Source organism: Panthera uncia, assembly GCF_023721935.1.
Source record: "Panthera uncia isolate 11264 chromosome E2 unlocalized genomic scaffold, Puncia_PCG_1.0 HiC_scaffold_19, whole genome shotgun sequence".
Classification (NCBI taxonomy): Eukaryota; Metazoa; Chordata; class Mammalia; order Carnivora; family Felidae; genus Panthera; species Panthera uncia.
The window spans coordinates 11,140,007-11,167,380 of record NW_026057588.1 but is presented as its reverse complement, the minus strand read 5'-3'; the positions used below and the strand labels follow the sequence as shown (position 1 = coordinate 11,167,380).

The window sequence follows — 27,374 nt, the reverse complement described above, 5'->3', positions numbered from 1 at the left end:
TCTATATGTGATATTCTCAAAAGGACTACCAATATAGGGTTCCAGCCAGAATGGATCATCTGAACCTAATTACAAGGGAAGTCTCGGGAATATTATATACAAAATGGGGGAAAGGGAATTATAGAGTTCTTCCAAAATGTCACGGTCATGCGGGGCGCCTGGGTGGCGCAGTCGGTTAAGCGTCCGACTTCAGCCAGGTCACGATCTCACGGTCCGTGAGTTCGAGCCCCGCGTCAGGCTCTGGGCTGATGGCTCGGAGCCTGGAGCCTGTTTCCGATTCTGTGTCTCCCTCTCTCTCTGCCCCTCCCCCATTCATGCTCTGTCTCTCTCTGTCCCAAAAATAAATTAAAAACGTTGAAAAAAAAAATTAAAAAAAAAAAAACAAAAACAAAAACAAAATGTCACGGTCATGAAAGACAAAGAAACTGTGTGGAAATGTTCCAAATTAAAGAAGATTAAAGAGACATGGCAGCTAGACTAGACTCAAGACTAGGCCTTGCTCTGGGGAGAGAAAAATCGGCTTTGAGGAATGTAAGTTGCTCTACTGTTACAATTAGAGCACAAATGAAAAATGATGTAAAACTATTATATCTGCACGGGGAATACGTAAGAGAATATTGCTATTTCTACAAAATGGACCGTTTCGTGAAGAATTAACCATGCCCAAATAGACGCCCGGTCTCTGTCCTCAGCTCTTGGGAAGTGATCTCTAAGTCCTGGGGATTTCCTGTCTGATGCGAGTGTCTTTCTCACCTGGAGGCCCTGGGCTACAATGTGACTTCTGGTGGGGCCTGTGGCCCACCTGCCATCGGCTTGATTTCCAGAGGGGATGGAAACGAAGGTCAGCCTCACAGGTGTCCAACCACATCGCCAAACGGCAATAAAAGCTCTGGACACCTTGGCTTGTGTGAGCCTCCCTGGCTGGCGACACTCCACGTGCAGGATGATCCGGCACCGCCGGGCACAGTTAGTGCTGCGCACGACCCCTCTGGGAGAGACCGCTAGGAGCTGGTGCCCGACACCCCCTGGGTTCTGTCCCAGGTGCCTCTTCCGGTGGCTGATTTTAACCTGTATCCTTTCCAGGTAATAGAGCGGAACCGTGGGGATAACAGCTTTCAGTGCATTCTGAGAGTCCCTCTACCGAATTATTGAGGCTGAGGGTTATCTGAGGGACCCCTGAGCTTGCGACCGGTGTCAGACTGACAGTAGCCTTGGGGACTCCCAAACTCTGCATACACACTGAAGTATTCAGAGATAAAGAGCCATATACATATGTTTTCATATATACACACAAATATATTTGGAGAGAGAAAAAATATTTTATTTTACAAAAATAAATGGGGTATAATGTTACTACAGGTGAATCTAGGTAGAAGCTATAGGGGTGTTCTTGTTCTTTACTTTTACTTTACCTTGGCAAATGTTCTGTACATTTGAAGTTATTTACAAAAATATTTTTTAAAAATTTTGTTAATGTTTATTTATTTTTGAGATAGAGAGAGAGGGCAAGCAGGGGAGTGGCAGAGAGAGAGAGAGAGAGACACAGAATCCGAAGTGGGCTCCAGGCCATGAGCACACAGAGCCTGACGCAGGGCTCAAACCCACCAAACTGTGAGATCATGATCCGAACCAAAGTCATATACTTAACCGACTGAGCCACCCAGGCACCCCTACAAATACATTGTTAAAGCAAAAAACAAAAACCAAAAAATAAAAAACCTCTGAAACATCAAGTTAATAAACAGTTACCATTACTGGCACCCTGGGGGGGTGGGGGGGAGCTGAGCAACTCACTAAATTGATTTCACAACAAACCATGTTGCAGAACCACAATTTGCCCATTTACATAGTTGGAAGGATGGATTTTTGCCTAGACAGAGACATCTTGTCTGTGTTGTACAGGGATTATTAGGACTCTTATTTGGCCAAGCTCAGAGGATGGTTTCAAGAGTCCCAGAGCTTGAAACACCTGAGCACATTTAAAGACACCCCAAGGCGGCTGGCATTCAGTCACCGCATGCCTGTCCTCACCCACAGAGACCAGGTTCCGGAAGTTCTCCAGCATCACGTCTCGGTACAGCTTCCTCTGGGTGGGGCCCAGCAGCCCCAGCTCCTCCTCACTGAAGACCACGGCCACATCCTTGAACATCACCGGCTCCTACAAACACCAAGCACACGCAGACCATGCTTATGGAAGGGGGCAGCATGAAGTGTGTGTCAAGGATGGGAAGCTGTTCTAGAGTCTGGGGACCCAATCGAAGTAGCTGCCTTCTGTTTGCCTTCTACACCACTCATTCCAGCCACCCAAAGGGCTGCAAGAAAAGAACTCCTTGCACACCAAGTTGCTGCCACACAAACAAATAAATTGCTCCCTTTTGTTGGCACTCTTACAGGTAAGTCCCTGGAACTGTGGCATCATGGGCTACCGATATTTTAAAGTCACCCTTACTGTTGAAGCGTCTAGTTCGTCCTCTGTACCCCCTCTGGAGTGTGCAGCGTTTATAATGTTGTGATGCGGGCAAGGCTTCACGCGGGAAGGCTCTGCCTCATGCTAGCTATGTGACCTTGGAAAAGTTCTTGATTCTCTCACCTGCATGCTGATACGTGCAGCATGGGGTACTGATAATAAAACGAGTGACCTAAGTACCCGATAGATGTTAACTGTTATCATAATCACTCTTACGACCAGCTTTCGTCCCATTGCGGGGCTGTATAGTAAGTCGAGGAATTGATGGCCTAGGATACAATGCACTGATCCAAACGATGCATGCTGGCTTAGTTTCAGCTTATCTATTATAAACAAGGCTGAAAAAAAAAATTCCTTTCACAGAGACCCTGGCTCATCCCCTTAAAATAAATTCCGAAAAGTAGAAATGGTAATGCTGAAGGCCAGCTTTTAGTGTTTTGAGCTCTTAACGACAGGTGTTTCCTCCAAAAAGATTTTTCTTGCTTCTTCTTCTTCCAAGTATAAATTCCTAAACCTCTATACCCTGGCCAACACTAGACATGAATAGCTAAAAAAAAAAAAAAAAAAAAAACCTCTGATAATCTCAGAAGTAGACATGGAAAGTAAACACCAGCTATTTAGCAAAATGTTTACAAAGGTCCTAGCAATGAAGACCATTCCCTTTTCACGTATTTGCTGGGCGTCTCTATTTCTTGTTGCATTCCAAATATTCGTTTGGGGGACATTCAGTCCTTTTCTTCCAAATACGCTGTAAATACTTCGCATTCTACTTTGCCGTTTGTCTTCTAACTTTTTACTGCAGGGGGTTTAAATCTTTTGTATGAAGACCGGGTCAACACTGCATTTGTTCTGGCTGGAGCTCTAAATATCACGACCCGAGGCCTTCAGTCTCTGCGTGAGAACACTGCTTTGGTTTTGGATTTTGTTTTGTTTTGTTTTGTTTTGCCTCTCTTTCCTCCCAAACGATGCGCCTGATACTCTTGATCCAGGAGGGAAAGGCTTTGGAGTTGGCCAGACACTGGTCTGCTGTAGGAACTTGAGCAGGACTTGAACCTCCAGGGCCGTCTTACCTTCATGTTAATGCTGCAGATTATTCTAAATTCCCCTCAGGGCAGTGAATAAAGTAACAGGTGCAAAGTGCCTGCCTGTCCTATAGTCTGACTAAAATTGTTTTTAATGAAGTCTATCGGTCTAACAAAATGAGTTAATATACAAGGAGTGAAACACAAGGACACATCCACAGACACACGCAAAGAAAGTTTCAGGTCTTGGGAAGAAAAACAAAATCTAGCTCTTTTTGTCTGAAAACATCTCACACAATTTTTTTCTGCGTTCAACTTCAGTAGGATTCGGTTAGACAGAACCACCTTTTAGGTATTCTTTTTATAAAGTAGCCAAGGCATTAGGAAAAAAAATTTTTTTTTTAGTTTTGAGTCCCTACAACAGAAGGATAAATTGTATCAGAGTTCTCTCAGAATTGCTTTTTTGGAAAGATTGTTGGTAGTAAAACCGATACTGTTGCCTTAAACTGCAAGAATTCCCAAGAACTTAACTTGTGAATGGGGCATAGTTGAAAAGGGGGCAGGGACGGCAGTTCATTGAAATTAATAAAAGATGACACGTTAGGTGAAATAATTTTAAGTGAAAAAAATTCAAAATTATAGCTATTATTGCATATCATAATGCATATGAAGTGACTGGGGAAAAAGGTAATTTATAAGCAGAATAATGTGTGGGCCTTTTCATCTTTAAAACTTTTTGTTTTTTGGGTTTTTTTTTTTTGGCAGGGGCACCTGGGTGGCTCAGTCAGTTAAGTGTCTGACTCGATTTCAGCTCAGGTCATGATCTCATAGTCACGAGATTGAGCCCCACAGCGAATTGGGGGCCACGCCCAGCATGGAGCCTGCTTAAGATTCTCTCTCCCTCTTTCTCTGCCCCTCCCCTGCTCACACACTCTCTGTCTTTCTCTCAAATAAATAAAGTTTTTTTAAAAATTATTTTTTGGGGCGCCTGGGTGGCTCAGTCGATTAAGCGTCCGACTTCAGCTCAGGTCACGATCTCCAGGTCCGTGAGTTCGAGCCCCGTGTCGGGCTCTGGGCTGATGGCTCAGAGCCTAGAGCCTGCTTTGGATTCTGTGTCTCCCTCTCTCTCTGCCCCTCCCCCGTTCATGCTCTGTCTCTCTCTGTCTCAAAAATAAATAAACACTAAAAAAAAAATTTAAAAAAATTTTTTTAAAAGATTTTATTTTTTAGTAATCTCTATACCCGATGTGGGGCTCAAACCCACAACCCCGAGATCAAGAGTCACACACTCCACCGACTGAGCCGGTCAGGTGCCTCCCATTTTTTAAAATGTCTATTTCTCTTGCACACTATTGTTTGTGCAATAAGAAGAACATAAAACAGAAACTGGAAGGAAAACGTGTTTTAAAAAGAAACTGCGTGGCACCTAGATGGTCTTAAACATCTGCTGTAGTTCTTTCTTCTTGGCAAGGAAGAGAAAAGAGCGCGTCCCCCTCAGTGAGAAGTGAAATAATGTGCTCAGTGACGGAAGTGAAAACCCCAGCTCACCTGGAACTTGATCATTTTCTCCTCCTTTTCCCAGGGAAAGGCGGATACCTGAGAAGGCAAAACAAGGCTCTGAGAAAGGAACCAGGCGAGGCAGGGAAACGCAGCTTGGTGCAAAAGAGAAAAAGGCGGCCCAGTGTCGGCCGGATTCCAGCCGCCGGTGAGGTTTCTCCTGGCAGGACGCCCGCAAGCACGGGACAGGCTGCACAGTGACCCTCAGCCCTCCCTCCTCACGTCGCCTTTCTGCTCCTAAGGAACTCGCCCCGATCCCGAGACACGTGGGCAAGGAGAGGCCCTGGGATGTACTGGTTAGAAGTGGACTCGGGCACAAAATTCTGTTTCAAAACCTGGCACCGTTGTGTGTTTGCTGTATATCTGCTGTATGTTGGCACTGCCACAGCATACGCATGCGTAATATAGAACATATAACATAATATGTATCGTAAATATTATATACAATGTATGACGTATGACAATATATAACACATGTATTATACGCAATATATAACATATATATTATATACAATATGTAACAATATATAACATATTGTATACAATAAATAATACATAACGTAATATATATTATAGTGCCTATAATATACAATATATGCATCCATTTAACCACGGTTAATTAATAACCTCTCCATGTTTCATTTCTGTAACCTAAAGCAGGAGGATCATAATGGAACCGACATTATCCGATCGCTATTAGGATTACGCGTGAATAGCAGAAAACTATTGCAATTATACCAATTTCTATTATGAGAAAACCAGATACTAATCTTCATCATAAAACCATCCTTGTAAACGTGTCTTGTAAGGCATCTGGGTGGCAAAGAGGACTTGCTTCATATTTACACACTGAGACCACCTTTCTGAAAAGTTTAATGATGGATGGGTATTTTAAAACTTATTTAGATCTTATTTCATTATTCATCTTTAAAATTAAAAGAAAAATTTTTTTAACGTTCATTTATTTTTGAGAGAAAGAGACAGAGCATGAGGGGGAGAGGGACAGAGAGAGAGGCAGACACAGAATTGGAAGCAGGCTCCAGGCTCTGAGCTGTCAGCACAGAGCCTGACACAGGCTGGAACCCACAAACCGTGAGATCATGACCTGAGCTGAAGTCGGACGCTTAACCGACTGAGCCACCCAAGTGCCCCTGGCTTTTACCATTCTTAGTGATGGACTCACACTGATTTTTTTAATGGTTGAAAAAAAAATTTTAAAGACGATTATCTTATGACATATGAAAAAATCAGATTTCATAGATACTAATTCACAAATTCTATAAGGCATTGCTAGAACAGAGCCACGCTCATGGTTTAAGTATTGTTTCTGGCTTCTTTCATACCACAGCAGAATCGTATAGTTGCAACAACTGCATTGTATATGTGCAACTTACTACGTTGCACTGTTACAAAGCACAATCCAAATCACCGTGGCTCGGTTATAAATCACAAGCACTTCATGTAGCACATGCATTGCTATACCACAACGTTTTAACTTGTATTACAGGTACATCCTAATTACATCAAAACAAGAAGATAAAAATAGACTTTCAAAGTCTTACTTTTAAGGCACAATGGAGTGAAATATTTTGTTAGTGAATTAGAAGGCAAAGATATATATATATATATATATATATATATATATATATATACACACACACACACACACACATATATATACATATACACACACATATATATCTATATCTATATCTATATCTATATCTATATATATATATATAGATATATATATATACATACACACACACACACATCAATACATATATATACACACACATCAACATTATCAGACCAAGCCCTCATCACAAATATCCTCAATTCACAGTAGTGGTCAGAAAAATTAGAAAACAAATTCCAAAGGTTGTCTTTTAGTCTTGTTGATTGTTTCCTTCGCTGTGCAGAAGCTTCTTATTTTGATGAACTCCCAACAGTTCATGTTTGCTTTTATTGCCCTTGCCTCAGGAGAGATATTTAGTAAGTTGCTACAGCCAATGTCAAAGAGATTCCTGCCTGTAACCCTCTAGGATTTTGATGGTCTTCTGTCTCACATTTAGGGAGAACATATTTGCAAATGACATAGCTGATAAAGGGTTAGGATCCACCATCTATAAAGAACTTATCAAACTCAACACCCAAAAAAGAAGTAATCCAGTGAAGAAATGGGCAGAAGACATGAATGGACATTTCCCCCAAAACATACAGATGACCGACAGACACAGGAAAAGATGGTCAAACTCACTCCTCATCAGGGAAATACAAATCAAAACTACGAGGGATCACCTCACACCTGTCAGAAGAGCTAACATTAACCACACAGGAAACAACAGATGTTGGCGAGGATGTCGAGAAGTCAGAATGCAAACTAGTGCAGCCACTCTGGAAAAGAGTATGGAGGGTCTTCAAAAAGTAAACAATAGAACTATCCTACAATCCAACAATTTGCACTAGATATCTACCCAAAGGATACAAAAATACTGATTCAAAGGGATACATGCACCCCAATGTTTATAGTAGCATTACCAACAATAGCCAAATTATGGAAAGAGCTCAAATGTCCACTGACTGATGAATGGATGAAGAAGTTGTGGCCTGGAATATTACTCGGACATCAAAAAGAATGAAATCTTGCCATTTGCAACGACATGGATGGAGTTAGAGTGTACTATGCTAAGCGAAAAAAGTCCATCAAAGACAGACAAATACTATATGATTTCACGCCTATGTGGAATTTAAGAAATGAAACAGATGAGCATAGGAGGAAAAATGAGAGAGGCAAATCATAAAACAGATTCTTAACTATAGAGAACAAACTGAGGGTTGCTGGAGGGGAGGGGAGGGGAGCTGGGGGGATGGGTTAAATGGATGATCGGTACTAAGGAGGGCACGTGTGATGAGCACTGGGTTTTATTATTATTTTTTTTATTTTTTTTTAACATTTATTTATTTTTGGGACAGAGAGAGACAGAGCATGAACGGGGGATGGGCAGAGAGAGAGGGAGACACAGAATCGGAAACAGGCTCCAGGCTCTGAGCCATCAGCCCAGAGCCCGACGCGGGGCTCGAACTCACGGACCGTGAGATCGTGACCTGGCTGAAGTCGGACGCCCAACCGACTGCGCCACCCAGGCGCCCCTAGCACTGGGTTTTATACGTAAATAATGAATCACTAAATTCTGCTCCTGAAACGAATATTACAATATATGTTAACTAACTGGAATTTAAATAAAAACTTGAAACTACCAAAAAAAAAAAAAAAAAGAAAGAAAGAAAGAAAGAAAGAAAGAAAGAAAAAAAGAAAGAAAGAAAAATTCAAAAATTTAAAATGAAATGTCTCATTGGGGCGCCTGGATGGCTCAGTTGGTTAAGCATCCGACTCTTGATTTTGGCTCAGGTCATGATCTCGTGGTTCATGGAATCAAGCCCCACATCGGGTTCCGTGCTGACAGCACCGAGTCTGCTTGGGATCCTCTTTCTCTCCCTCTCCTTCTGCCCCTCCTCAGCTCATACTTGCCCTTTCCCTCTCTCTTTCTCTAAAAATTAGTAAACTTTAAAGACAAAATGAAGCGTCTCATTGGAGCAGACTTTCTTCACCAAAACATAAACGCTTCAGCCAAGAAAGATACGAGGATGGGAAATAAGCGAAAGACGTATCTGCTGAACATCATTAGTCACTAGGGAAATGTAAGTTAAAGTCACAATGAGATTGTAATACACGTTCATTAGAATGGCTACAATTAAAAGTAAAATACAGACAATGCTAAATGACGAGCAAGGTGGGGAGCAACTGGAACTTTCATGCATCATTAGTGGAAATGCAGGATGGCAGACAGCCCGGAGAACAGTTTGGTAGTTTCTTATAATGTTAAATATTCAATCCCCATAGGACCCAACATTCCTATTCCTGGCTATATACACTAGAGAAATAGGCACAAAAATCTGTACACAAATGTTTATAGCAGCTTATTCATAACAGCCAAGAACCGGAAACAACCCAAATACCCTTCAGTGGATGGATGAGTGGATAAACTATAATATATATTATATTATTACATATATTTTATTAATTAATGGAGTATTAACCAGCAATAATGGCTAATACTTAGCCAGATGAAGCCGTGATACTTACAGTGTGGATGAATGTCAAAAGCATTATGCTGAGTGAAAGAAGCCAGCCTCAAAAGTTTACATATGGTATGAGTTCATTTATATGACACTCTCAAAAAGACAAGCCTATAGGGGGTCTAGTGGTTGCCGGTAGTTACAGATGTGGTGAAGGATGATTATGAAGAGAAAACAGGAGGGGAATTTGGGGAGCTGATGGGACTGCTCTGCATCGGATGATGGTGGCGATTATATACACTTATACCTGCATTAAAATGAATAAAACTGTACCCCCAAAAGAAAAAGATAGTGAACTTTACAAGAATTGTTTTTTAAAAGTCCATTTCCTTATCTGTAATATAAGGGTATTAGGTTTGTTATGAGAAATAAGGTTTTTTCCTTCATTTATTTTATTTTTTGGAGAGAGAAAGCATGTATGTGAGCTGGGGAGGGGCAGAGGAAGAGGGAGAGAATATTAAGCAGGCTCCATGCAGCGCGTGACCTCACGACTGTGAAATCATGATCTCAGCCAAAACCAAGAGTCGGACACTTCACAGACTGAGCCACCCAGATGCCCTGAGAAAGAAGTCGATCTATGTAAACTATTGGAAACACTGCCTCCTCGTCATAACAGTCTGCAAATATTTGCTATTATTATTTCTACCAATGTATTTCTTAGGAAAAAATATAGTTGATTCTTAGGAAATATGTTTTAGATCATCAAAAGAATTTCCCATCCACTTTTCAACACTCTGAAATAGTTGGCGGATTATGTAGCTCACTAACATTAACTGAGATTAAGGAATATCGCCATCGACCATTTTGCTACCTCATTCCAATTTCAGAAATTCTGCCCTGCCAACGTTTCATGCCAGCTGTCTGTTGAGTAGTTATTCTAACCAGAAACCCTGGCCCATCTTATACTGAGTGCTGAACACACAGAGAAAAATATGACATGGTCCCAGCAACACAAGAACTGCAGGTGTATGGAAAGAGAGGGATAAGAAACAAAAAAACCAGACGCAGGTAAGCCAAATTCTATATACGGAAACAAAATCCATCACCATCCCTCTCCAAAGTGCCATGTTCTTGTGGAGCCTTCTGAACTAACATTCTCCAAGCATCAAAGATGCTTGAAGTGAAAACCTTAGAGTAGCTGCTAACATCTCCCTTTCTTGGTCTTGGATATAAAAAAAAATGATAATCAATTTCTGGCAATTATGACAACCAACGAACCACTATCATGCTGACTCAATGTTGGGGATTTGCTTTAAGAGGCTGAAACAAAAAGACTGGGGGCGGTGGGGGTACAAGGCTGACAAATGGTAACAAGGATTAAATACGGGTGATGGTTCCACTGGGGCTCATTATGGTTACTCTTATTACATTTGGCTATATTTATAAATTTCCACAGTAAAAACTTACGGGAGAAATAAAACCTATATCTACTTTGTAAATCTTTAGTAAAAAAAGCCAAAACTATATATATGGACCAGGAAAACATTAAAATATTAATATTGTTATCTCTATAACCTGTGGTTACTGGCAATTAAACTTTTCTCTTGTGGAACCTGGGTGGCTCGGTCGGTTGAGCGTCCAACGTCAGCTCAGGTCATGATCTCATGGTTGAGCGTCCAACTTCAGCTCAGGTCATGATCTCATGGTTTGTGAGTTTGAGCCTCATATCGAGCTCGCTGCTATTAGCCCACTTCTGATCCTCTGTCCCCCTCCGTGTCCCTTCCTCACTGGTGCTCTCTCTCTCAAAAATAAATAAACCTTAAAAAAAAAAAAAAAAAAGGAAAAATCCCTTTAATAGAGAACAGAACCTTAAAAAAAAAAACAAAAAACTTTTCTCCTTATACCTCAGGTATTTTCTTAATTCTCTACAATATGCCATCGTTATTTCTATAATCAGAATATGAACTATAAATTTCTAGGATTGAAGTTTTAAATATTTATTTATTTATTTTGAGAGAGAGAGAGAGTGAGCAGGGGAGCAGCAGAGAGGGAGAGAGAATCCCAAGCAGGCTCCACGCTGTCAGCACGACCCTGATGTGGGACTCGATCTCCTGAACTGTAAGCTCATGACCTGAGCCGAAATCAAGAGTTGGATGCTTGACCAACTGAGCCACTCAGGCACCCCCCTAAGATTTAGTCTTTTTAAATTAAAGTATAGTTGACATATTATGTTTCAGGTATACAACACAATGATTTGATAATTCTACACATTATGCAATGCTCCCCACAATAAGTGTAATTATCATTTGTTACCATACAAAATTAATACAGTATTATGGACTCTATTCTGTACTTTTTATCCTTGTGACTTATTCTATAACTGGAAGTTTGTACCTCTTAACTCTCTTCACCTATCTCACCCATCACCCCCAGCCCTCTCTCCTTTGGCCACCACCAGTTTGTTCTATTTATCGGTCTGTTATTGTCGTGTTTGGTTTTTAGATTCTAATATAAGTGAAATCATACGGTATTTGTCTCTCTCTGACTTATTTCATTTAGAAGTATAAATATTATTCCAAATAAAATGCCATTAAATTACAGATGACTGAAAATATCTTATCAAAAACTCAAAGTTCATTGACATAGCTTTCATGGCCCTCTACAAAAATCCAAAACATGCCTTCTCAACATGATACTAAGCATAGTAAGAACTAAGGCAATAGGTTGAAACCTAACTCAAATCTCAGCTCAGCCTTCCTAGATGTGTGACCTAGGACAAACAACTTATGCTCTCTGTGTCTCTCTTTTCTCATCTATAACATGGGAATAACAGTATCCATGGGACCCCATAGGGCTCTTGTTGGGATTGCATATGTTAATTCACATAAAATTTCTAGGATGATGTTTAACATTAAATGTTTAAATAGAATCATTAGGACACAGGAAGATGGTGACAAAGCAGGAGGACACTAGGCTTGCCTGGTCCCACAAATGCAACTAGGTAACTATTAGATCAAGCTAAATACCCTAGAAATCAACCTGAAGACTGACGGAACAAACTCTACAACTAAACAGAGAGAAGGGGCTACGTCCAAGAAGGTAAGAAATGCAGAGACGTAGTTTAGGGGAGAAACAGATCCTGGCTGCTGTCGAGGGAAGGGTGCCGCAATCATGGAGAAGGGAGCGAGAAAGAGAGGAGCACACCAGGGACACCCGAGGAGAATGTTTCTCCATTGTCAATGGCTTGGAAAGTGAGAGGGGCTGAATTGTGTGCATTCTTACAATTGTGCGGGGCTTAAAGCCTAGAGGTTTTTTGGGTTTTTTTGCTTTTTGTTTTTTGGGTTTTTTCCCTGCATGGCATTTTTTAATTGCGCAGCCAGTTTTAAATAAATGGAGAAAGCACCTTCCAAAAATTACACCAGCAAGGAAATATTCTGTCAAGCATTTACATAGTAAATTTCCACAGTTTTACATAAGATTCTTGATATCTACTTTCACTGTACACGAGGGAAAGGAGCCCCCTCAGGTAGGTGTTCTCTCTGCTTTCAGAAACAAACTAAAGGACCTGAAATTGGAGGCAAGCCTGGGATGCCAAGAAGGGGGAAAAGAAATGATAATGGGCCATTCATAAATTCCATGTCCAAGCCACTTGTTCAATGGCCCTTACATAATTTTAGGGCAAACTACTGCCCTTATGATAAAGTTGCGATCTGAAAAGCTGTAATTCTGGATCGTAGTAATATATCTCAGTACCTTGCTAGATGATAAAGACAATACTTAGGCTCACCTATAAGGTTTGAATAGACAAATACTTTAGAGGAATTCCCTAGGACTTTACAGTCTCTACTTTGAAAGCCTGGAGCTTTAAAAGTCAGTGGGCTTGGCTGAGATAGAGCCCAGAAGGCTCTTGAAGAGAAGCTGTTCTTGAAGAGAAAGACAGGCAAACAACCGAGGGGAATGCAGCACGAAAACAGCAATCTGAAGAGCAGCTGGGGCACACAGTTGGGAGATTATTTGCTGTTCTCAGAGCATGTCCCTGAGAGGCAGCATCCACAGAGACACCACCCCAGGATAAAGGAGGTGGCCCGGCACCATTTCCCTCTCCCATCCCTCAGCATAAGCACAGAGCCACCTGCAGAAAGCAGTACAGCACAGATACTGGCTGCCTAACCTGCTTGCACCAAGCCCCACCCTGCTGTGCTCCAGTGGAACTGCCTTTTCAGTCTCGGTACAGTGGGCCCCTCCCCCAGAAGACCAACACAACCCCCTGCCCTCACCATGTCTCCAGACCAGAGAGTTTTGCAGGGCCTCAGTTCCAGTGGAGATGGTGAAGAGACTCATTTCACAAGCAGACCAGAGCACACCTATTTAAAACTCACCAAATTTAGGCCAGGGACCAATCACTGCCCACAGTAGGCAAAGAGAGCCTCTGCAGGCAAGGAGAACCTCTGCAGACAACTGGCCTGAAGGACAGAGCAACCAGAACACAACAGCAGAGTGCATGCAGCACACACTGTAGACACCCTGAAGTGCCAGGCCCTGGGAAATACATGGCTTCTTTTTCACAAGGTCATTATTTTCAAGAGCAAAGACACAACTAGCTGTTCTAACACAGAGAGGCAGGCAGAGACTTAGACAAAATGAGAAGACAGAAGAATGTATCCCAAATGAAAGAAGAGACAAGTTCACGGCTAGAGATCTAAGTGAAACAGGTATCACTAACATACCTGATAGAGAATTTAAAGCAACAATCATAAGGATGCTCAGCGGACTAGAGAAAGAATGGAGACGTTAGTGGAACCCTTAACACAGTGATAAAAGAGTTAAAAAAGAGATGAAGAGTGCAATAAATAAGATTAGAAACACGCTTGATGCGATGACCAACAGGCTGGAAGAAGTATAAGAACAAATTAATAACCCAGAAGACAAAGTAATGGAAAACAATAAAGCTATATAAAACAGAGAAAGAATTATGCAAAACAAAACTTAGGGAACTCAGTGATTCTATCAAATGTAATATTTGTATCACTGGAGTCCCAGAAGAAGAAGATAGTGAAGGGAGCAGAAAACTTATTTGAAGAAATAATAGCTGGAACTTCCCAAATCTGGGAAAGGAAACAGACATCCAGATCCAGGAGGCACAAGAACCCCCAACAAAATCAACAAAAGCAGGCCAACACCAAGACACATTGTAGTTAAATTTATAAAATGCAGTGACAAAGAAAAAAAATCTTAAAACAGCAACACAAAAGAAGTCAGTAACTTACAAGGGAAAACCCATAAGGCTAGCAGGAGATTTCTCAATAGAAACTACAGGCCAGAAAGGGGTTGCATGATATTTTCAAAATGCTCAATTCAAAAATTCTGCTGCCAAATATACTCTATCTAGTAAGGCTATCATTCAGAATAGAATGAGAAAGAAAGAGTTTCCCAGACAAACCAAAGGAGTTCACGAGGACTAAACCAATCCTGCAAGAAACATTAAAGGGGACTCTGAATGGAAAGGAGAGACCAAAAGTGAAAGTATGAGGGCAAGAAAAACAAAAGCAGTAAAAATGAATATTTATGTAAAAACTCAGTCAAGGAACTCTCTCTCTCTCTTTCACACACACACAAATATAAAATATGATGACAAATATAAAAATGTGGGGAGGAAAGGAAAAAGAATAGGTTCAAACTTAAACGACCATCAAATTAATATAGATTGCTATATGCAGAAGAGGTTATATACCAACCTAATAGTGACCATATTATCAAAAGCCACTGATAAATATGCAAAGAATACAGAGAAAGAAATCCAAATATATCACTACGGAAAATAAGCAAAACATGAAAGAGAAAAAGACAAGAAAGGATCAGAGAAAACATAAAACAAGTAATAAAATGGGAATAAATACATATCTATTGTAATTACTTTGAATGTAAATGGACTAAACGCTCCAATCAAAAAACATAGGGTGTCAGAATAGGGGGGAAAAAAAGACCCCCTACATATGCTGCCTACAAGAGATTCATTTTATACCTAACGACACCTGTAGATTGAAAGTGAGGGGATGGAGAAACATTTACCATGCAAATAGATGTCAAAAGAAAGCCAAAGTAGCAATACGTACATCAGACAAACTGACTTTAAAACAAAGACTGTAACAAGAGACAAAGAAGGGCCCTATAATAAAGGGGACAATCCAGTAAGAAGATATAACAATTGTAAATATTTATGCCCCAACATAGAAGCTCCCAAATATATAAACCAATTAATAACAAACATAAAGGAATTTATTGATAATAATACAATAGTTGGGGACTTTAACAGCCCACTTACATTAATGCACAGATCATCTAAGCAAAAATCAACAAGGAAACAATGGCTTTGAATGACACACTGGACCAGATGGGCTTAACGGATATTTTCCAAACATTCCATCCTAAAACAGCAGAATACACATTCTTTACAAGTGCACACAGAATGTTCTCCTGACTAGATCACATATTAGGTCACAAATCAGCCCTCAACAAATATAAAAAGACTGAGATCATACCACGCATATTTTCTGACACAACACTATGAAACTTGAAGTCAATCACAAGAAAAAAATCTGGAAAGACCACAAGTACATATAGGTTAAATAACATGCTACTTAACAATGAAAGGGTCAACAAGGAAATGAAGAAGAAGTTAAAAAAAAAATCCACGGAAACAAATGAAAATGAAAACACGACAGTTCAAAACCTCTGGAATGCAACAAAAGTGGTCGTAAGGGGGAAGTATATAGCAATAGAGGCCTACATCAAGAAGAAAGGAAAAAAAAAAAAAAGAGAAAAATCTCAAATAAACAATCTAACCTTACATCTAAAGGAGCTAGAAAAAGAACAACAAACGAAGCCTAAAGCTAGCAGAAAGAACAAAGATTAAAGCAGAAATAAATGATATAGAAACTAAAAACTAAAAACAAAACAAAACAAAAAAACCAATAGAACAAATCAATGAAACCAGGAGCTAGTTCTTTGAAAAAATAAAATTGAATAAACCTCCAGCCAGACTTATCAAAAAGGAAAGGGAAAGGACCCAAATAAATAAAATCACAAATGAGAGAGGAGAAATATCAACCAATACCACAGAAATACAAACAATTATAAGAGAATATTATGACAAAGTATATGCCAACAAACTGGACAATCGGGAAGAAATGGATAAATTCCTAGAAACATATAAACTACCAAAACTGAAACAGGAAGAAATAGAAACTTGAACACACCAATAACCAGCAAAGAAATTAAATCAGCAATCAAAAATCTCCCCACAAACAAAAGTCCAGGGCCAGATGGCTTCACAGGGGGAATCCTACCATACATTTAAAGAAGAGGTAATATCTATTCTTCTCAAACTATTTCAAAAAATTAAAAAGGAAGGAAAACTTCCAAATTCATTCTATGAGGACAGCATTACCCTCATACCAAAACCAGACAAAAGACTCCACTAAAAAAGAAAACTATATCCCTGATGAACATGGATGTGAAATATCTCAATAAAACACTAGCAAATCGGATCCAATAGTACATTAAAAGAATCATTCACCATAATCAAGTGGAATTTATTCCTGGGCTCCAAGCGTGATTCAATAGTCACAAATCAATGTGATATACCGCATTAATACAAGAAAAGATAAGAACCATACAACCCTTTCAATAGATGCAGAAAAAGCATTTGACAAAGTACAATATCCATTCTTAATTAAAAAAAAAAACTGAAAAAAATAGGTTTAGAGGGAACACCTCAATATAATAAAGGGCATATACAAAAAACCCACAGCTAATATCATCCTCAATGAGGAAAAGTTGAGAGCTTTTCCCCTATGGTCAGGAACAAGACAGGGATGTCCACTCTCACCATTGTTATTTAACATAGTACTGGAAGTTCTAACCTCAACAATCAGACAACAAAAAGAAATAAAAGGCATCCAAATCAGCAAGGAAGAAGTCAAACTTTCACTATTTGCAGATGACATGATACTCTATATAGGAAATCCAAAAAAAAAAAATCCACCAAAAAACTGCTACAACTGATAAACAAATTCAGTAAAGTCATCAGATTCAAAAAAACAGAATCTGCTGCATTCTATACGCCAATAATGAAGCAGCGGGAATCAATCTCATTTACAAGTGCACCAAAAATAATAAGATACCTAGGAATAAACATAACCAAAGAGGTGAAAGACCTGTACTCTGAAAACTAGAAAACACTGATGAAAGAAATTGATGAGGACACAAAGAAATGGAAAGACTTTCCATGCTCATAGGTTGGAAGAACAAATACTGTTAAAATGTCAATACTACCCAAAGCAATCTACACATTTAATGCAATCCCTAGCAAAACATCACCAACATTTTTCACAGAGCTAGAGCAAACAATCCTAAAATGTATATGGAACCACAAAAGACGCTGAGTAGACAAAGCAACCTTGAAAAAGAAAAGTAAAGATGGAAGCATCAGAATTCCAGACTTCAAGTTAAATTACAAAGCTGCAGTAATCAAAACAGTATGGTACTGGCACAAAAACAGACACCAAGATCAATGGAACAGAACAGAAAACCCAAAAATGGACCCACAATTATAGGGTCAATTAACCTTAGGCAGAGCAGGAAAGCATATCCAATGGGAAAAAGACGATCTTTTCAACAAATCGCGTTGGGAAAACTGGACAGCAACATGCAAAAGAATGAAACTGAACCACTTTCTTACATCATACACAAAAACAAATCCAAAATGGATGAAAGACCTAAATGGGAGAGAGGAAAGCATCAAAATCCTAGAGGAGAACACAGGCAGTAACCTCTTTGACAGTAGCTGTAGCGACTTCTTTCTAGACACGTCTCCTAAGGTAAAGGAAACAAAAGCAAAAAATAAACTACTGGGATTACATCAAAATAAAAAGCTCTGCGCAGCAAAGAAAACAATCAACAAAACTAAAAGGCAACCTATAGAATGGTAGAAGATATTTGCAAAGTACGTATCTGATAAAGGGTTAATATCCAAAATAAATGAAGAACTTCTACAAATCAACACCCAACAACAAAGAATGCAGTTAAGAGATGGGTAGAAGACATGAGCATACAAGTCTCCAAATAAGGCAGTCAGATGGCCAACAGACACACGGAAAGAGGCTCAACAACACTTATCATCAGGGAAATGCAAATCAAAACCACAATGAGATACCACCTCACATCTACCAAAATGGCTAAAACCAACGGCATAAGAAACAACAATTGTTGGCGAAGATATGAAGAAAAGGGAACCCCCTTACACTGTTGGCGGGAATACAGACTGGCGCATCCAAGGTACAAAATGAAAGGAGGTTCCTCAAAAAGTTCTAAATAGAACTACCCCACGACCCAGCAATTGCACTTCTACGTATTTACCCAAAGGATATAAAAATACTGATTCGAAGGGATACATGCACCCCGATGTTTACAGTACCATTATCTACAACAACCAAATTATGGAAACCCCTCGACTGATGAATGGATATGGAAGATGTAGTATATGTATACACGATGGAATATTACTCAACCATAAAAAAGGAATAAAATCTTGCCATTTGCAATGACATGAGTGCAGTTAGAGTCTTACGCTAAGTGGAGCAAGTTAGTCACAGAAAGGCAAATACCATGTTATTTCACTCCTGTGTGGAGTTTAAGACACAAGCAAAGGAAAAGAGAGAGGCAAACCAAGAAACAGACCCTCAACTATAGAGAACAAACTGATGGTTACTAGAATGGAGGTAGCGGAGGGATGGGTAATAAGAGGTGGGGATTAAGGAGGGCACTTGTATTTTTTTAACCCTTCCTTCCTTCCTTCCTTCCTCCCTTTCTTTTTTTTTTTTTTTTTTTGGTGGGGGGGGGGAAGCAGAGAGACAGAGAGAGAGAGAGAGAGAGAGAGACAGAGAGACAGAGAGAGTGAGAATCTCAAGCAGGCTCCAAGCACAGCTCAGAGCCCGAGACAGGCTGGATCCCACCACCCTGGGATCAGGACCTGAGCGGCAACCAAGAGTCAGATGCTCAACAGACAGAACCACCAAGCCGCCCCCAAGGAGGGCACTTGTGATGACCATCAGGTGTTGGCTGTCAAATCACTATACTGTACATCTGAAACTAGTATTACACTGTATGTTAACGAACTGGAATATAAATAAAAACTTTTTAAAAAGTAAGTGCAATCCTTATGACTCGTGCCCAAGTACTCCCCCACCCCTTCCTGTATTTAAACAAAAGTCAGGAAAAAAAACAAAAAAAAAACAAAAACAAAAACACAAAAGTCAGGGCGTGTTCCTGGTAGAATTTGCAGATGCGTAAAGGAAATATCTTCTCCCCTGAGAGGAGATAACCTAAGAGGAAGAAAGATGCTAAGTCCTACTCAGGTGAGGCTCTTCTTCCAGGAGGCAAAGCGTCATTTCCCCCCTCCCAGCAGCCTTTTTCAACGATGTCCAGGCTGCGGAAGGAAAGGAGGCTCAGAGAAATCACAACTTCATCAGAACTCCCATGTACATTACAGTGGGCAGTGCAGACAACATCCGGGAATAACCCCTACAAAAACCTACATTTAGATTAAAAACAAACAATTAGGAATCTGGGTGCAGCTTCGCTTTCTTCAGGGATCTGAGAAAGGCCAGGAGCCGGAGCTCTGACCCCATCCCAGGTTCACAGAAGCTTTCAGGGGACTGAGAAATTAAAAGGTACTGCTAACAGGGGACTTTTTTTTTTTTTTTTTTTTTTTTTAAACCCGAAGCCAGGCTCTAAGTCCTTCACTTCTCCGTCCTCCCTTAACTCGCAAAATAACTCTATTAGGTAGACGCTAATATCCACTTAAAGAAGAGGAAAGAGAGGCAGAGACGCACAGAAATTCTCCGAATATTCCACCGCGGGGATGCGGCAGCACTGGCTGGGGGTCGGGGAAAGGGCGGGGAGGCGCAGAGCCAGGAGGAGACCCTCACCCCCGGCGAGGTGGGAGCCTGGCCCGGCCCCGAGCCGGGGGATGCGCCCACCGCCCCGCAGTCCACAGAGCTCATTCAAAGGCAACACCAACCCCGCCCTTGGCTGCAGGCGGCTTCTCTTCCCCAGCGTCCAGATCCTGGTCACCGTGGGCCAAGGCAATGGGAAGCCAGGTCAGTGCGGCCGCGGGGAGGGCCCCCGGGGAGGCAGGGGCTCACCTTTCGCGGAGGAACGAAGGCCGCGGCCTCGCGTACCTGGAGCGGAAGCGACTCTGCCTACAGAACCCCCCCCCCTGGACTACGCTTCCCAGAATTCCCGGCGGGAGCAGGGACGCCGCCTTGGCCGCCTGCGGCGGAAGTTATCCAGCCTCACTGAGTTCCGGGACTACACTTCCCAGAATTCCCAGGCCACCTCGTCGCCTTCCTAGGGTGGAAGTATCGGCTGTCCCAGCGAGAGGCTGGATTGTATTTCGGAGCCTGCGGGTCGGAGCGAGTTCCGTAACCCCGAAATGCTGCCACAGGTACAGAACTCCTTGATGTACTTCTGTATTATCTCCAGCCAACCATGCAAGCGAGGCGTCTTTCGGGAGCGTAATACGTCTGGCCTTGTGCATCGGTGGACTGCAAATCCCGGAACCTCCTGCGGAGTGGCCTTTCCTCAAGGCTCTCCTCTCTCTTTGGGATAGTCAGTATTTGGACAGGCGGTATTCTCTTTTGGATAGTCAGTACGAATTAATTCTATACCGTTAGTGGAGCTTGGCCGCCCCCTCCCCCGTTGTTTTCTTGAAAAATTTTTTTTCTTCCAAACTAAGTGACAAAAACTAAGAAAAAACTCAACCAAAGCAAACTATGGAGCTATTCTAAGAAGCTACCTCCTAGAGACCAGTGAACTGGAGAAAGAGTAGAGGGGAGGGGATTATGGAAAGGAAGGGATGGCGGGGTGGGGGTGGGGGTGGGGAGCGGAATGCAGATACTAAAAGGACATTGTACTGACCTATACAGAGTATTGAATTTGACAAATAGAGTCTCAACCTTACCTTGACTGGATTGCCTTTTTTAGTCTATATGGGCGTGCATGCATTTAGAACCGACAGTGCTACCTACCCTGAAGTGTTCATCGCAAGATCCACAAGAATGGACGTGGATGCCAAGAATCCACAAGAAGCAGATGCAACCATTGATTGGTCAGGCCATAGAGCAGAAGCAACAAATGTTTTCCACATTTCCTTGGCTTTAATTGCTGATTTTGAAACGTGAGTCATAAGGCAAATGGGAGGAGCTATACTGACAGAGACAAACGTTGGAAACCTTTATAAAATCTTGAAGTATTTTTCTTCTTTAAGCTTCTGGCATCACATCACTGATCTTCTCCCTGCTCTAGACATAAAAACTTGTAAGTTGTCTTATGGAGGACGTGATTCAGGGAGGACAGGAGATGAAATAATGGCTTAATCCAGAAAATCTGCAAAGAGAGAAAAGAGAAGAAAAAGTTTAGTTGCTCAGGTTTCTCCTGGGGAATAAATATATTATCGTTTTCCTTTATGCTGGAATATTAATTGTATTCAATGCTATGTCACTTGAGCCTCTTATCATCTAGAACAGCTCCCCTTCTTTTTTGTGTGCCCTTGACCTGCTGAAATAGTAACTCGGTTGGCATGTAGGATTGCTCACATTCTGGATTCGTCTAATGACTCTTCTGGCATGTGTTGTCCTGATGCCAACATTTTCTGTAAAGTATAAGTTAAGGCCTAGATTTTTGGCAATAATAAGTACAGTGTGGTGCTGAAAAACAGCTGAATGAGGTCAAATACAATGTCCACCTGAAACTATCTCAAATGTTGGGTGAGTACTGTCACTGAGGAGTGAAGGAAAAATGACAGGACAGGTGTAAATACCAAATGAAGACACCTTTTACAATCTGTATAAGCAAGAAAGAGAGTTTTGTTTAAGCCCAAGTTAGGACAGCTGCCCGGGAAACACTCTTCACAGGGAAGAATGTGTTCTGGAGAATGAACAGTTTTCAAAGGAGTGTATACCTTTTTTTACATCTTATAAAAGCTCAACAGGTTATAGATTAACATGTATGCAGGGGTCACAAGTTTTAACATCAAGGAATGCAGGGAGAAGGAGCACTGCTGGCTATCTTAAGGACAAGATGGTTTTCCGTTAGGCTACTCATTTACAGAGCAGGTGCACAATGTATGCTTGGTGGGCCATAAATCAGGCTTTTGGTTTAGACAAAGTTTATGTACAATCAGGCTGACTTAGATAGAAATCTAAAATGGCTTCCCTTATATCTCAGGCCTTTAGAGATTTTTTTTTTTTTCTCTCATCACATCCGTTATGTGAAAATGGTCCGTGGTTCAAAAGGACCAGAATCGATGTAAGAAATCATGCGGGGTACCGAACTAACAACACAGGAAACAACAGGTGTTGGTGAGGATGTGGAGACAGGAACCCTCTTACAATGTGGGTGGGAATATAAACTGGTGCAGCCACTCTGGAAAACAGTATGGAGGTTCCTAAACAAAAGTTAGAAATAGAACTACCCTGTAATCCAGCAATTGCCCTACTAGGTGTTTACCCAAAGGATACAAAAACACTGATTCAAAGGGATACATACACCCCAATATTTATAGCAGCACTATCAACAACAGACAAATTATGCAAAGAGCTCAAATGTCCATCGGCTGTTGAGTGGATAAAGAAGTTGTGGCATATACATACAATGGAATATAACTCAGCCATCAAAAAGAATGAAATCTTGCCATTTGTAATGGTGTGGAGCTAGAGTGTATTATGCTAAGCGAAATAAGCCAGTCAGAGAAAGACAGATACTATATGATTTCACTAAGAAACAGAATTTAAGAAACAGAATAGATGAACATGGGAAAAGAGGCAAACCGTAAAACAGATTCTTAACTATAGACAACAAACGGATGGCTACTAAAGGGGAGGTAGGTGGGGGATGGGTTAAATGGGTGATGGGTATTAAGGAGGGCACTTGTGATGAGCACTGGGTGTTGTATGTAAGTGATTAATCACTAAATCCTATACCTGAAGCTAATATTACACTGTATGTTAACTAACTGGTGTTTTTTTTTTTTTTAAACATTTATTTATTTTTGAGACAGAGACAGAGCATGAATGGGGGAGGGTCAGAGAGAGAGGGAGACACAGAATCTGAAACAGGCTCCAGGCTCCAGGCTCCGAGCTGTCAGGACAGAGCCTGACGCGGGGCTCAAACTCACAGACCACGAGATCATGACCTGAGCCGAAGTCAGACACTTAACCGACTGAGCCACCCAGGCGCCCCAACTAACTGGCGTTTAAATAAAAACTTGGAAGATTAAAAAAAGAAATAATACCATGTAATTCCTAACTTAACAACCCCTCCCAAAAGACAATGCTTTAAAAAATACCTAATAGTTTGTATATTAAGGAGGATCAATCTGATAATAGGTGAATTTTCTGGATAAAATGACAGGGAAATTTTAAAATGCAATAGATAAATTTTTAATATACTTCCACTCCCTGTAATAATAAAACAGGTCATTTGAATAAACTTCTGGCAGATGATGGGTAGATAACACTTTTTTATTGAATTTTTTTTAACGTTTATTTATTATTGAGAGACAGACACAGAGCATGAGCAGGGGAGGGGCAGAGAGAGGGGGAGACAGACTCTGGAGCAGGGTCCAGGCTCTGAGCTGTCAGCACAGAGCCCAACGCGGGGCTCGAACCCACGGACCGTGAGATCATGACCCGAGCTGAAGTTGGGCACTCAACTGACTGAGCCACCCAGGCGCCCCTAGATATATTTTTAAAGCTGTCAAGAGGCATCGAAAGACAAGATGATGGAGAATTTGTGGGCTAAAATTCAGAGAAAGTGAGGGAGTCATGCGCTTGTGGTGACTTTTCTTGTGGGGTGATAGCTGAAAAGCCTGGAAGGTCCGCAGCATTTTTGACACCCATTTGAGGGTAAGGGGAACAAAACGTTCTGGCAAACGCTCCAAAATACACATCTTTTCAGGCACACATAAAATATTTACAAAAAGGGATCACATGACGGGCCCTAAAGGAATAGCAACAAATTTCACAATGCTGAGATAATACCGGATGTGCTTTCTGAATGTAATGAACTTCAGCCAGAACTCAATAACAAAAAAAAGATGATTTTAAGACTCCCATGTGTGTTCTAATACAGTACTGTCCCTCAGCTCCCAAACCACCCTTCTTTACCCTGTTTTATGGCGCTGGGATGGAGGCTTTGCAGCCTATCCTTCTGCTTTGACACCTGGTTCTGTGTTAGTCTCTGCCGACAGAAGGAGACTGCAAGGCTGGAGAAGGAAGAGACTTGCTACTTCCTCTGGGCTTCCAGGAACAGCACTGCCTTCTGGTAGCAGCTGCTCACTCTAATTTGCACCTTTCCCAACACCTGACAACCAGTTTCATGGCTCCTCGCAGACACTATCAAACAGCCTCTCACATCCTGCTCCTCAGATGTCTAAGTCCTAGAACTGCAGCACTCTTCCTCTGACTGAGCTCGGGAACCAGAGCCAGCGGAACACTCCTCCCACCTTGGCGGTTTGAGTTTCAAGATATCAGGACCTTCCTCCAAGCTTGTCAGTTTTAATCCCTGTCTCTTCACTTTGTTACCCCAGACCTGGGGGTCGTTGCTGATTGTTGTGCTTGTTACCTGCACCACGCCTTAGAATCCTCTGTTCTTGGGGCGCCCGGGTGGCTCAGTCGGTTGAGCGTCCGACTTCGGCTCAGGTCATGATCTCGCGGTCCGTGAGTTCGAGCCCCGCGTCGGGCTCTATGCTGACAGCTCAGAGCCTGGAGCCTGTTTCAGATTCTGTGTCTCCCTCTCTCTCTGACCCTCCCCCGTTCATGCTCTGTCTCTCTGTCTCAAAAGCAAATAAACTTTTTAAAAAAATCCTCTGTTCTCCCTTTCAGTAATCTAGTCATCAACTCCCTACATATACCAATTCTCTCTTTTCAAATAACTGGTGTGGTCTGTCTTTTCAGTGGACTCTAAGTTATATACCATGTTTGGAAATAAACCAAATCCATATAGATCAAAGAAATACTGCATACAAAACTAAAATGTATTTTAACTGAGTGATAATAAAAATACTTCCTATCAAAGCACATAGGATGCACCCAATACATCAAATTAAAGGAAAGCTTTAAGTAAAGGCATGAAGGAAGTAAAAAAAAAGGCTGGAAATTAAGAAATGAAACATCCATCTCAGTAAGTTAGAAAAAGAGCAAATTACTTCTCCCAATGTACAGGTACAATAAAAATGAGAACAGATGGGGCACCTGGGTGGCTCAGTCAGTTGAGCGTCCAACTTCGGCTCAGGTCATGATCTCACGGTCTGTGGGTTAAAGCCCTGTGTTGGGCTCTGTGCTGACAGCTCGGAGCCTGGAACCTGCTTCAGATTCTGTGTCTCCCTCTCTCTCTGCCCCTAACCCACTCGCATTCTGTCTCTGTCTCTCTCAAAAATAAACATCTAAAAAAATTTTTTTTAAATGAGAACAGATACATAAAATAGAAGACAAACATAGTACAAGAGGACTAAAAGGTTATTCTTTGAAATGAGAACAAAAACATTGACAAATCCATGTGAAGATTTATTATTAAAACAGTTAGAAATCACAAATTACCAAGGAAATGAATGAAAAAGGAAACATCACTATTCATTCTTATGGACATGAAGGGATACTCTGTGAACTTAATGCCAATGAAATTGAGAACTTAAGTGAATAAATTTCTAGAGAATTTAAAACATAGTTTAAAACACACATCAAAACAGACACAAGAAGTTATCACAACTCTGAATAGAACTAGTACTTGAAATGGAATTTATTAAAAATCCACAAAGGAATTCTCTGAGACAGTGTCATCAGTGAACTCTATCAAACATTTAAGGAAGAACCCATGCTTATCTTAGAATACAATGGAATATTACTCAGCAATCAAAAAGAATGAAATCTTTTTTTTTTGCAACAATGTGGATGGAATTTTGCCATTTGCAACAATGTGGACGGAACTAGACTGTATTATGCTCAGTGAAATAAGTCAATCAGAGAAAGACAAATATCATATGATTTCATTCATATGTGGAATTTAAGAAACAAAACAGATGAACATAGGGAAAGAGAAGGAAAAATAAGATGAAAACAGAGAGGGCGGCAAAGCACAAGAGACTCATATATAGACAACAAACTGAGGGTTAATGGAGGGGTGGGATGGGCTAAATGGGTGATGGGTATTAAGGAAGGCATTTGGGATGAGCACTGGGTGTTACATGTAAGTGATGAATCACTAAATTCTACTTCTGAAACCAATACTACACTGTATGTTAACGAACTTGGGTCTAAATTTAAAAAGAAAAAAAAAAAAAAAAGAATTCTTCCTGAGAGTAACAAAATAGGAAACACCTTCAACTAATTCCCAACCAACACTGATCAAAATCTGTTGCAGTCTTTATTAGAATGGAAAACGGTAGGCCTATCTCATCGGAAACACACATGTAAAAATTCTATGCCATAACTTATTCAACAGTTTATAAAAAGATAACACATCATGCCTAGCAGACTTACCAGGAATGCAAAAAACAGAGAGGTTGATAAATTAATCCTCCATTCATGATGAGAAATTTAGGAAACTGGCAATAAATTACAGCGAACATGGAAAGCAATGTGAAGAGTTGAAAACATTTGCTATGAGACTGGCAATAAGATAATGATTCTTACCCTAACCACTTCTACTAAATGTTGCTTTTGCCCCTTTATTCTTCAATCTTGCCAGCTTTTCTGATTAACTTTGATAATTTATACTAGATCCTTTGGATTTTCTAGGCACAAGAGCACATGTTGACTTCAGGCTTGCAACAAAGGTGGCACTGCAGAGCTAGGGTAACGAGGAAGGTATTCCATACATGGTGCTGAGTTAAACTGGGTGGTGTCGAGGGGGGAATAATGATCTCTACCTCAAGCAATAAGCAAAAAATCTCATGCTGGTGGACTATAGAGCCAAATTTGAAGTATTTCTTATGAAACTTCCAATCTACTCAAGATATATACCCATAAGTACTGTGTGTGTGTGTTTACCAAAAAGACATGTATACGAATTTTCATTGCAGTATCATCCATAATAGTGATATGTTAGAAATACTCCAAATGTTTATCCATGATGGAATGAATAAATTTTTTCACAACGGAGCCGGACACAGGAAGGATATTGAACAAACT

The 27,374-nt window shown here is 40.9% G+C and overlaps 2 protein-coding genes and 1 long non-coding RNA gene across 5 annotated transcripts in view; 1 reads left to right on the top strand and 2 right to left on the bottom strand.

Annotated features, from left to right (window-relative positions):
• The window catches only part of ZNF112 (zinc finger protein 112), a 33,347-nt gene extending 12,965 nt beyond the window's left edge, over positions 1–20,382 (bottom strand). Inside the window, exons 1-3 of the mRNA XM_049620939.1 lie at positions 20,331–20,382; positions 5,038–5,085; positions 2,032–2,158 (exon numbers count right to left, since the gene is read on the bottom strand). Of these exons, the coding sequence (XP_049476896.1) occupies positions 2,032–2,158; positions 5,038–5,052 (142 nt within the window). The 5' untranslated portion in view covers positions 5,053–5,085; positions 20,331–20,382. The remainder of the gene's footprint in view (positions 1–2,031; positions 2,159–5,037; positions 5,086–20,330) is intronic.
• Positions 20,383–20,522: 140 nt separating this feature from the next.
• LOC125915186 (uncharacterized) lies at positions 20,523–21,661 on the top strand. The gene is made up of 2 exons (XR_007455600.1): positions 20,523–20,632; positions 21,172–21,661. It is a non-coding gene; the product is annotated as an uncharacterized LOC125915186 (long non-coding RNA).
• ZNF229 (zinc finger protein 229) overlaps positions 21,323–27,374 on the bottom strand; it is a 53,041-nt gene continuing 46,989 nt past the window's right edge. For 2 of the 3 annotated variants that reach the window (XM_049620836.1, XM_049620838.1), the window contains one exon: positions 21,323–21,573. In XM_049620836.1, the coding sequence (XP_049476793.1) occupies positions 21,469–21,573 (105 nt within the window). In that variant the 3' untranslated portion in view covers positions 21,323–21,468. The remainder of the gene's footprint in view (positions 21,574–27,374) is intronic. The other variant, XR_007455588.1, reaches the window with a different exon arrangement.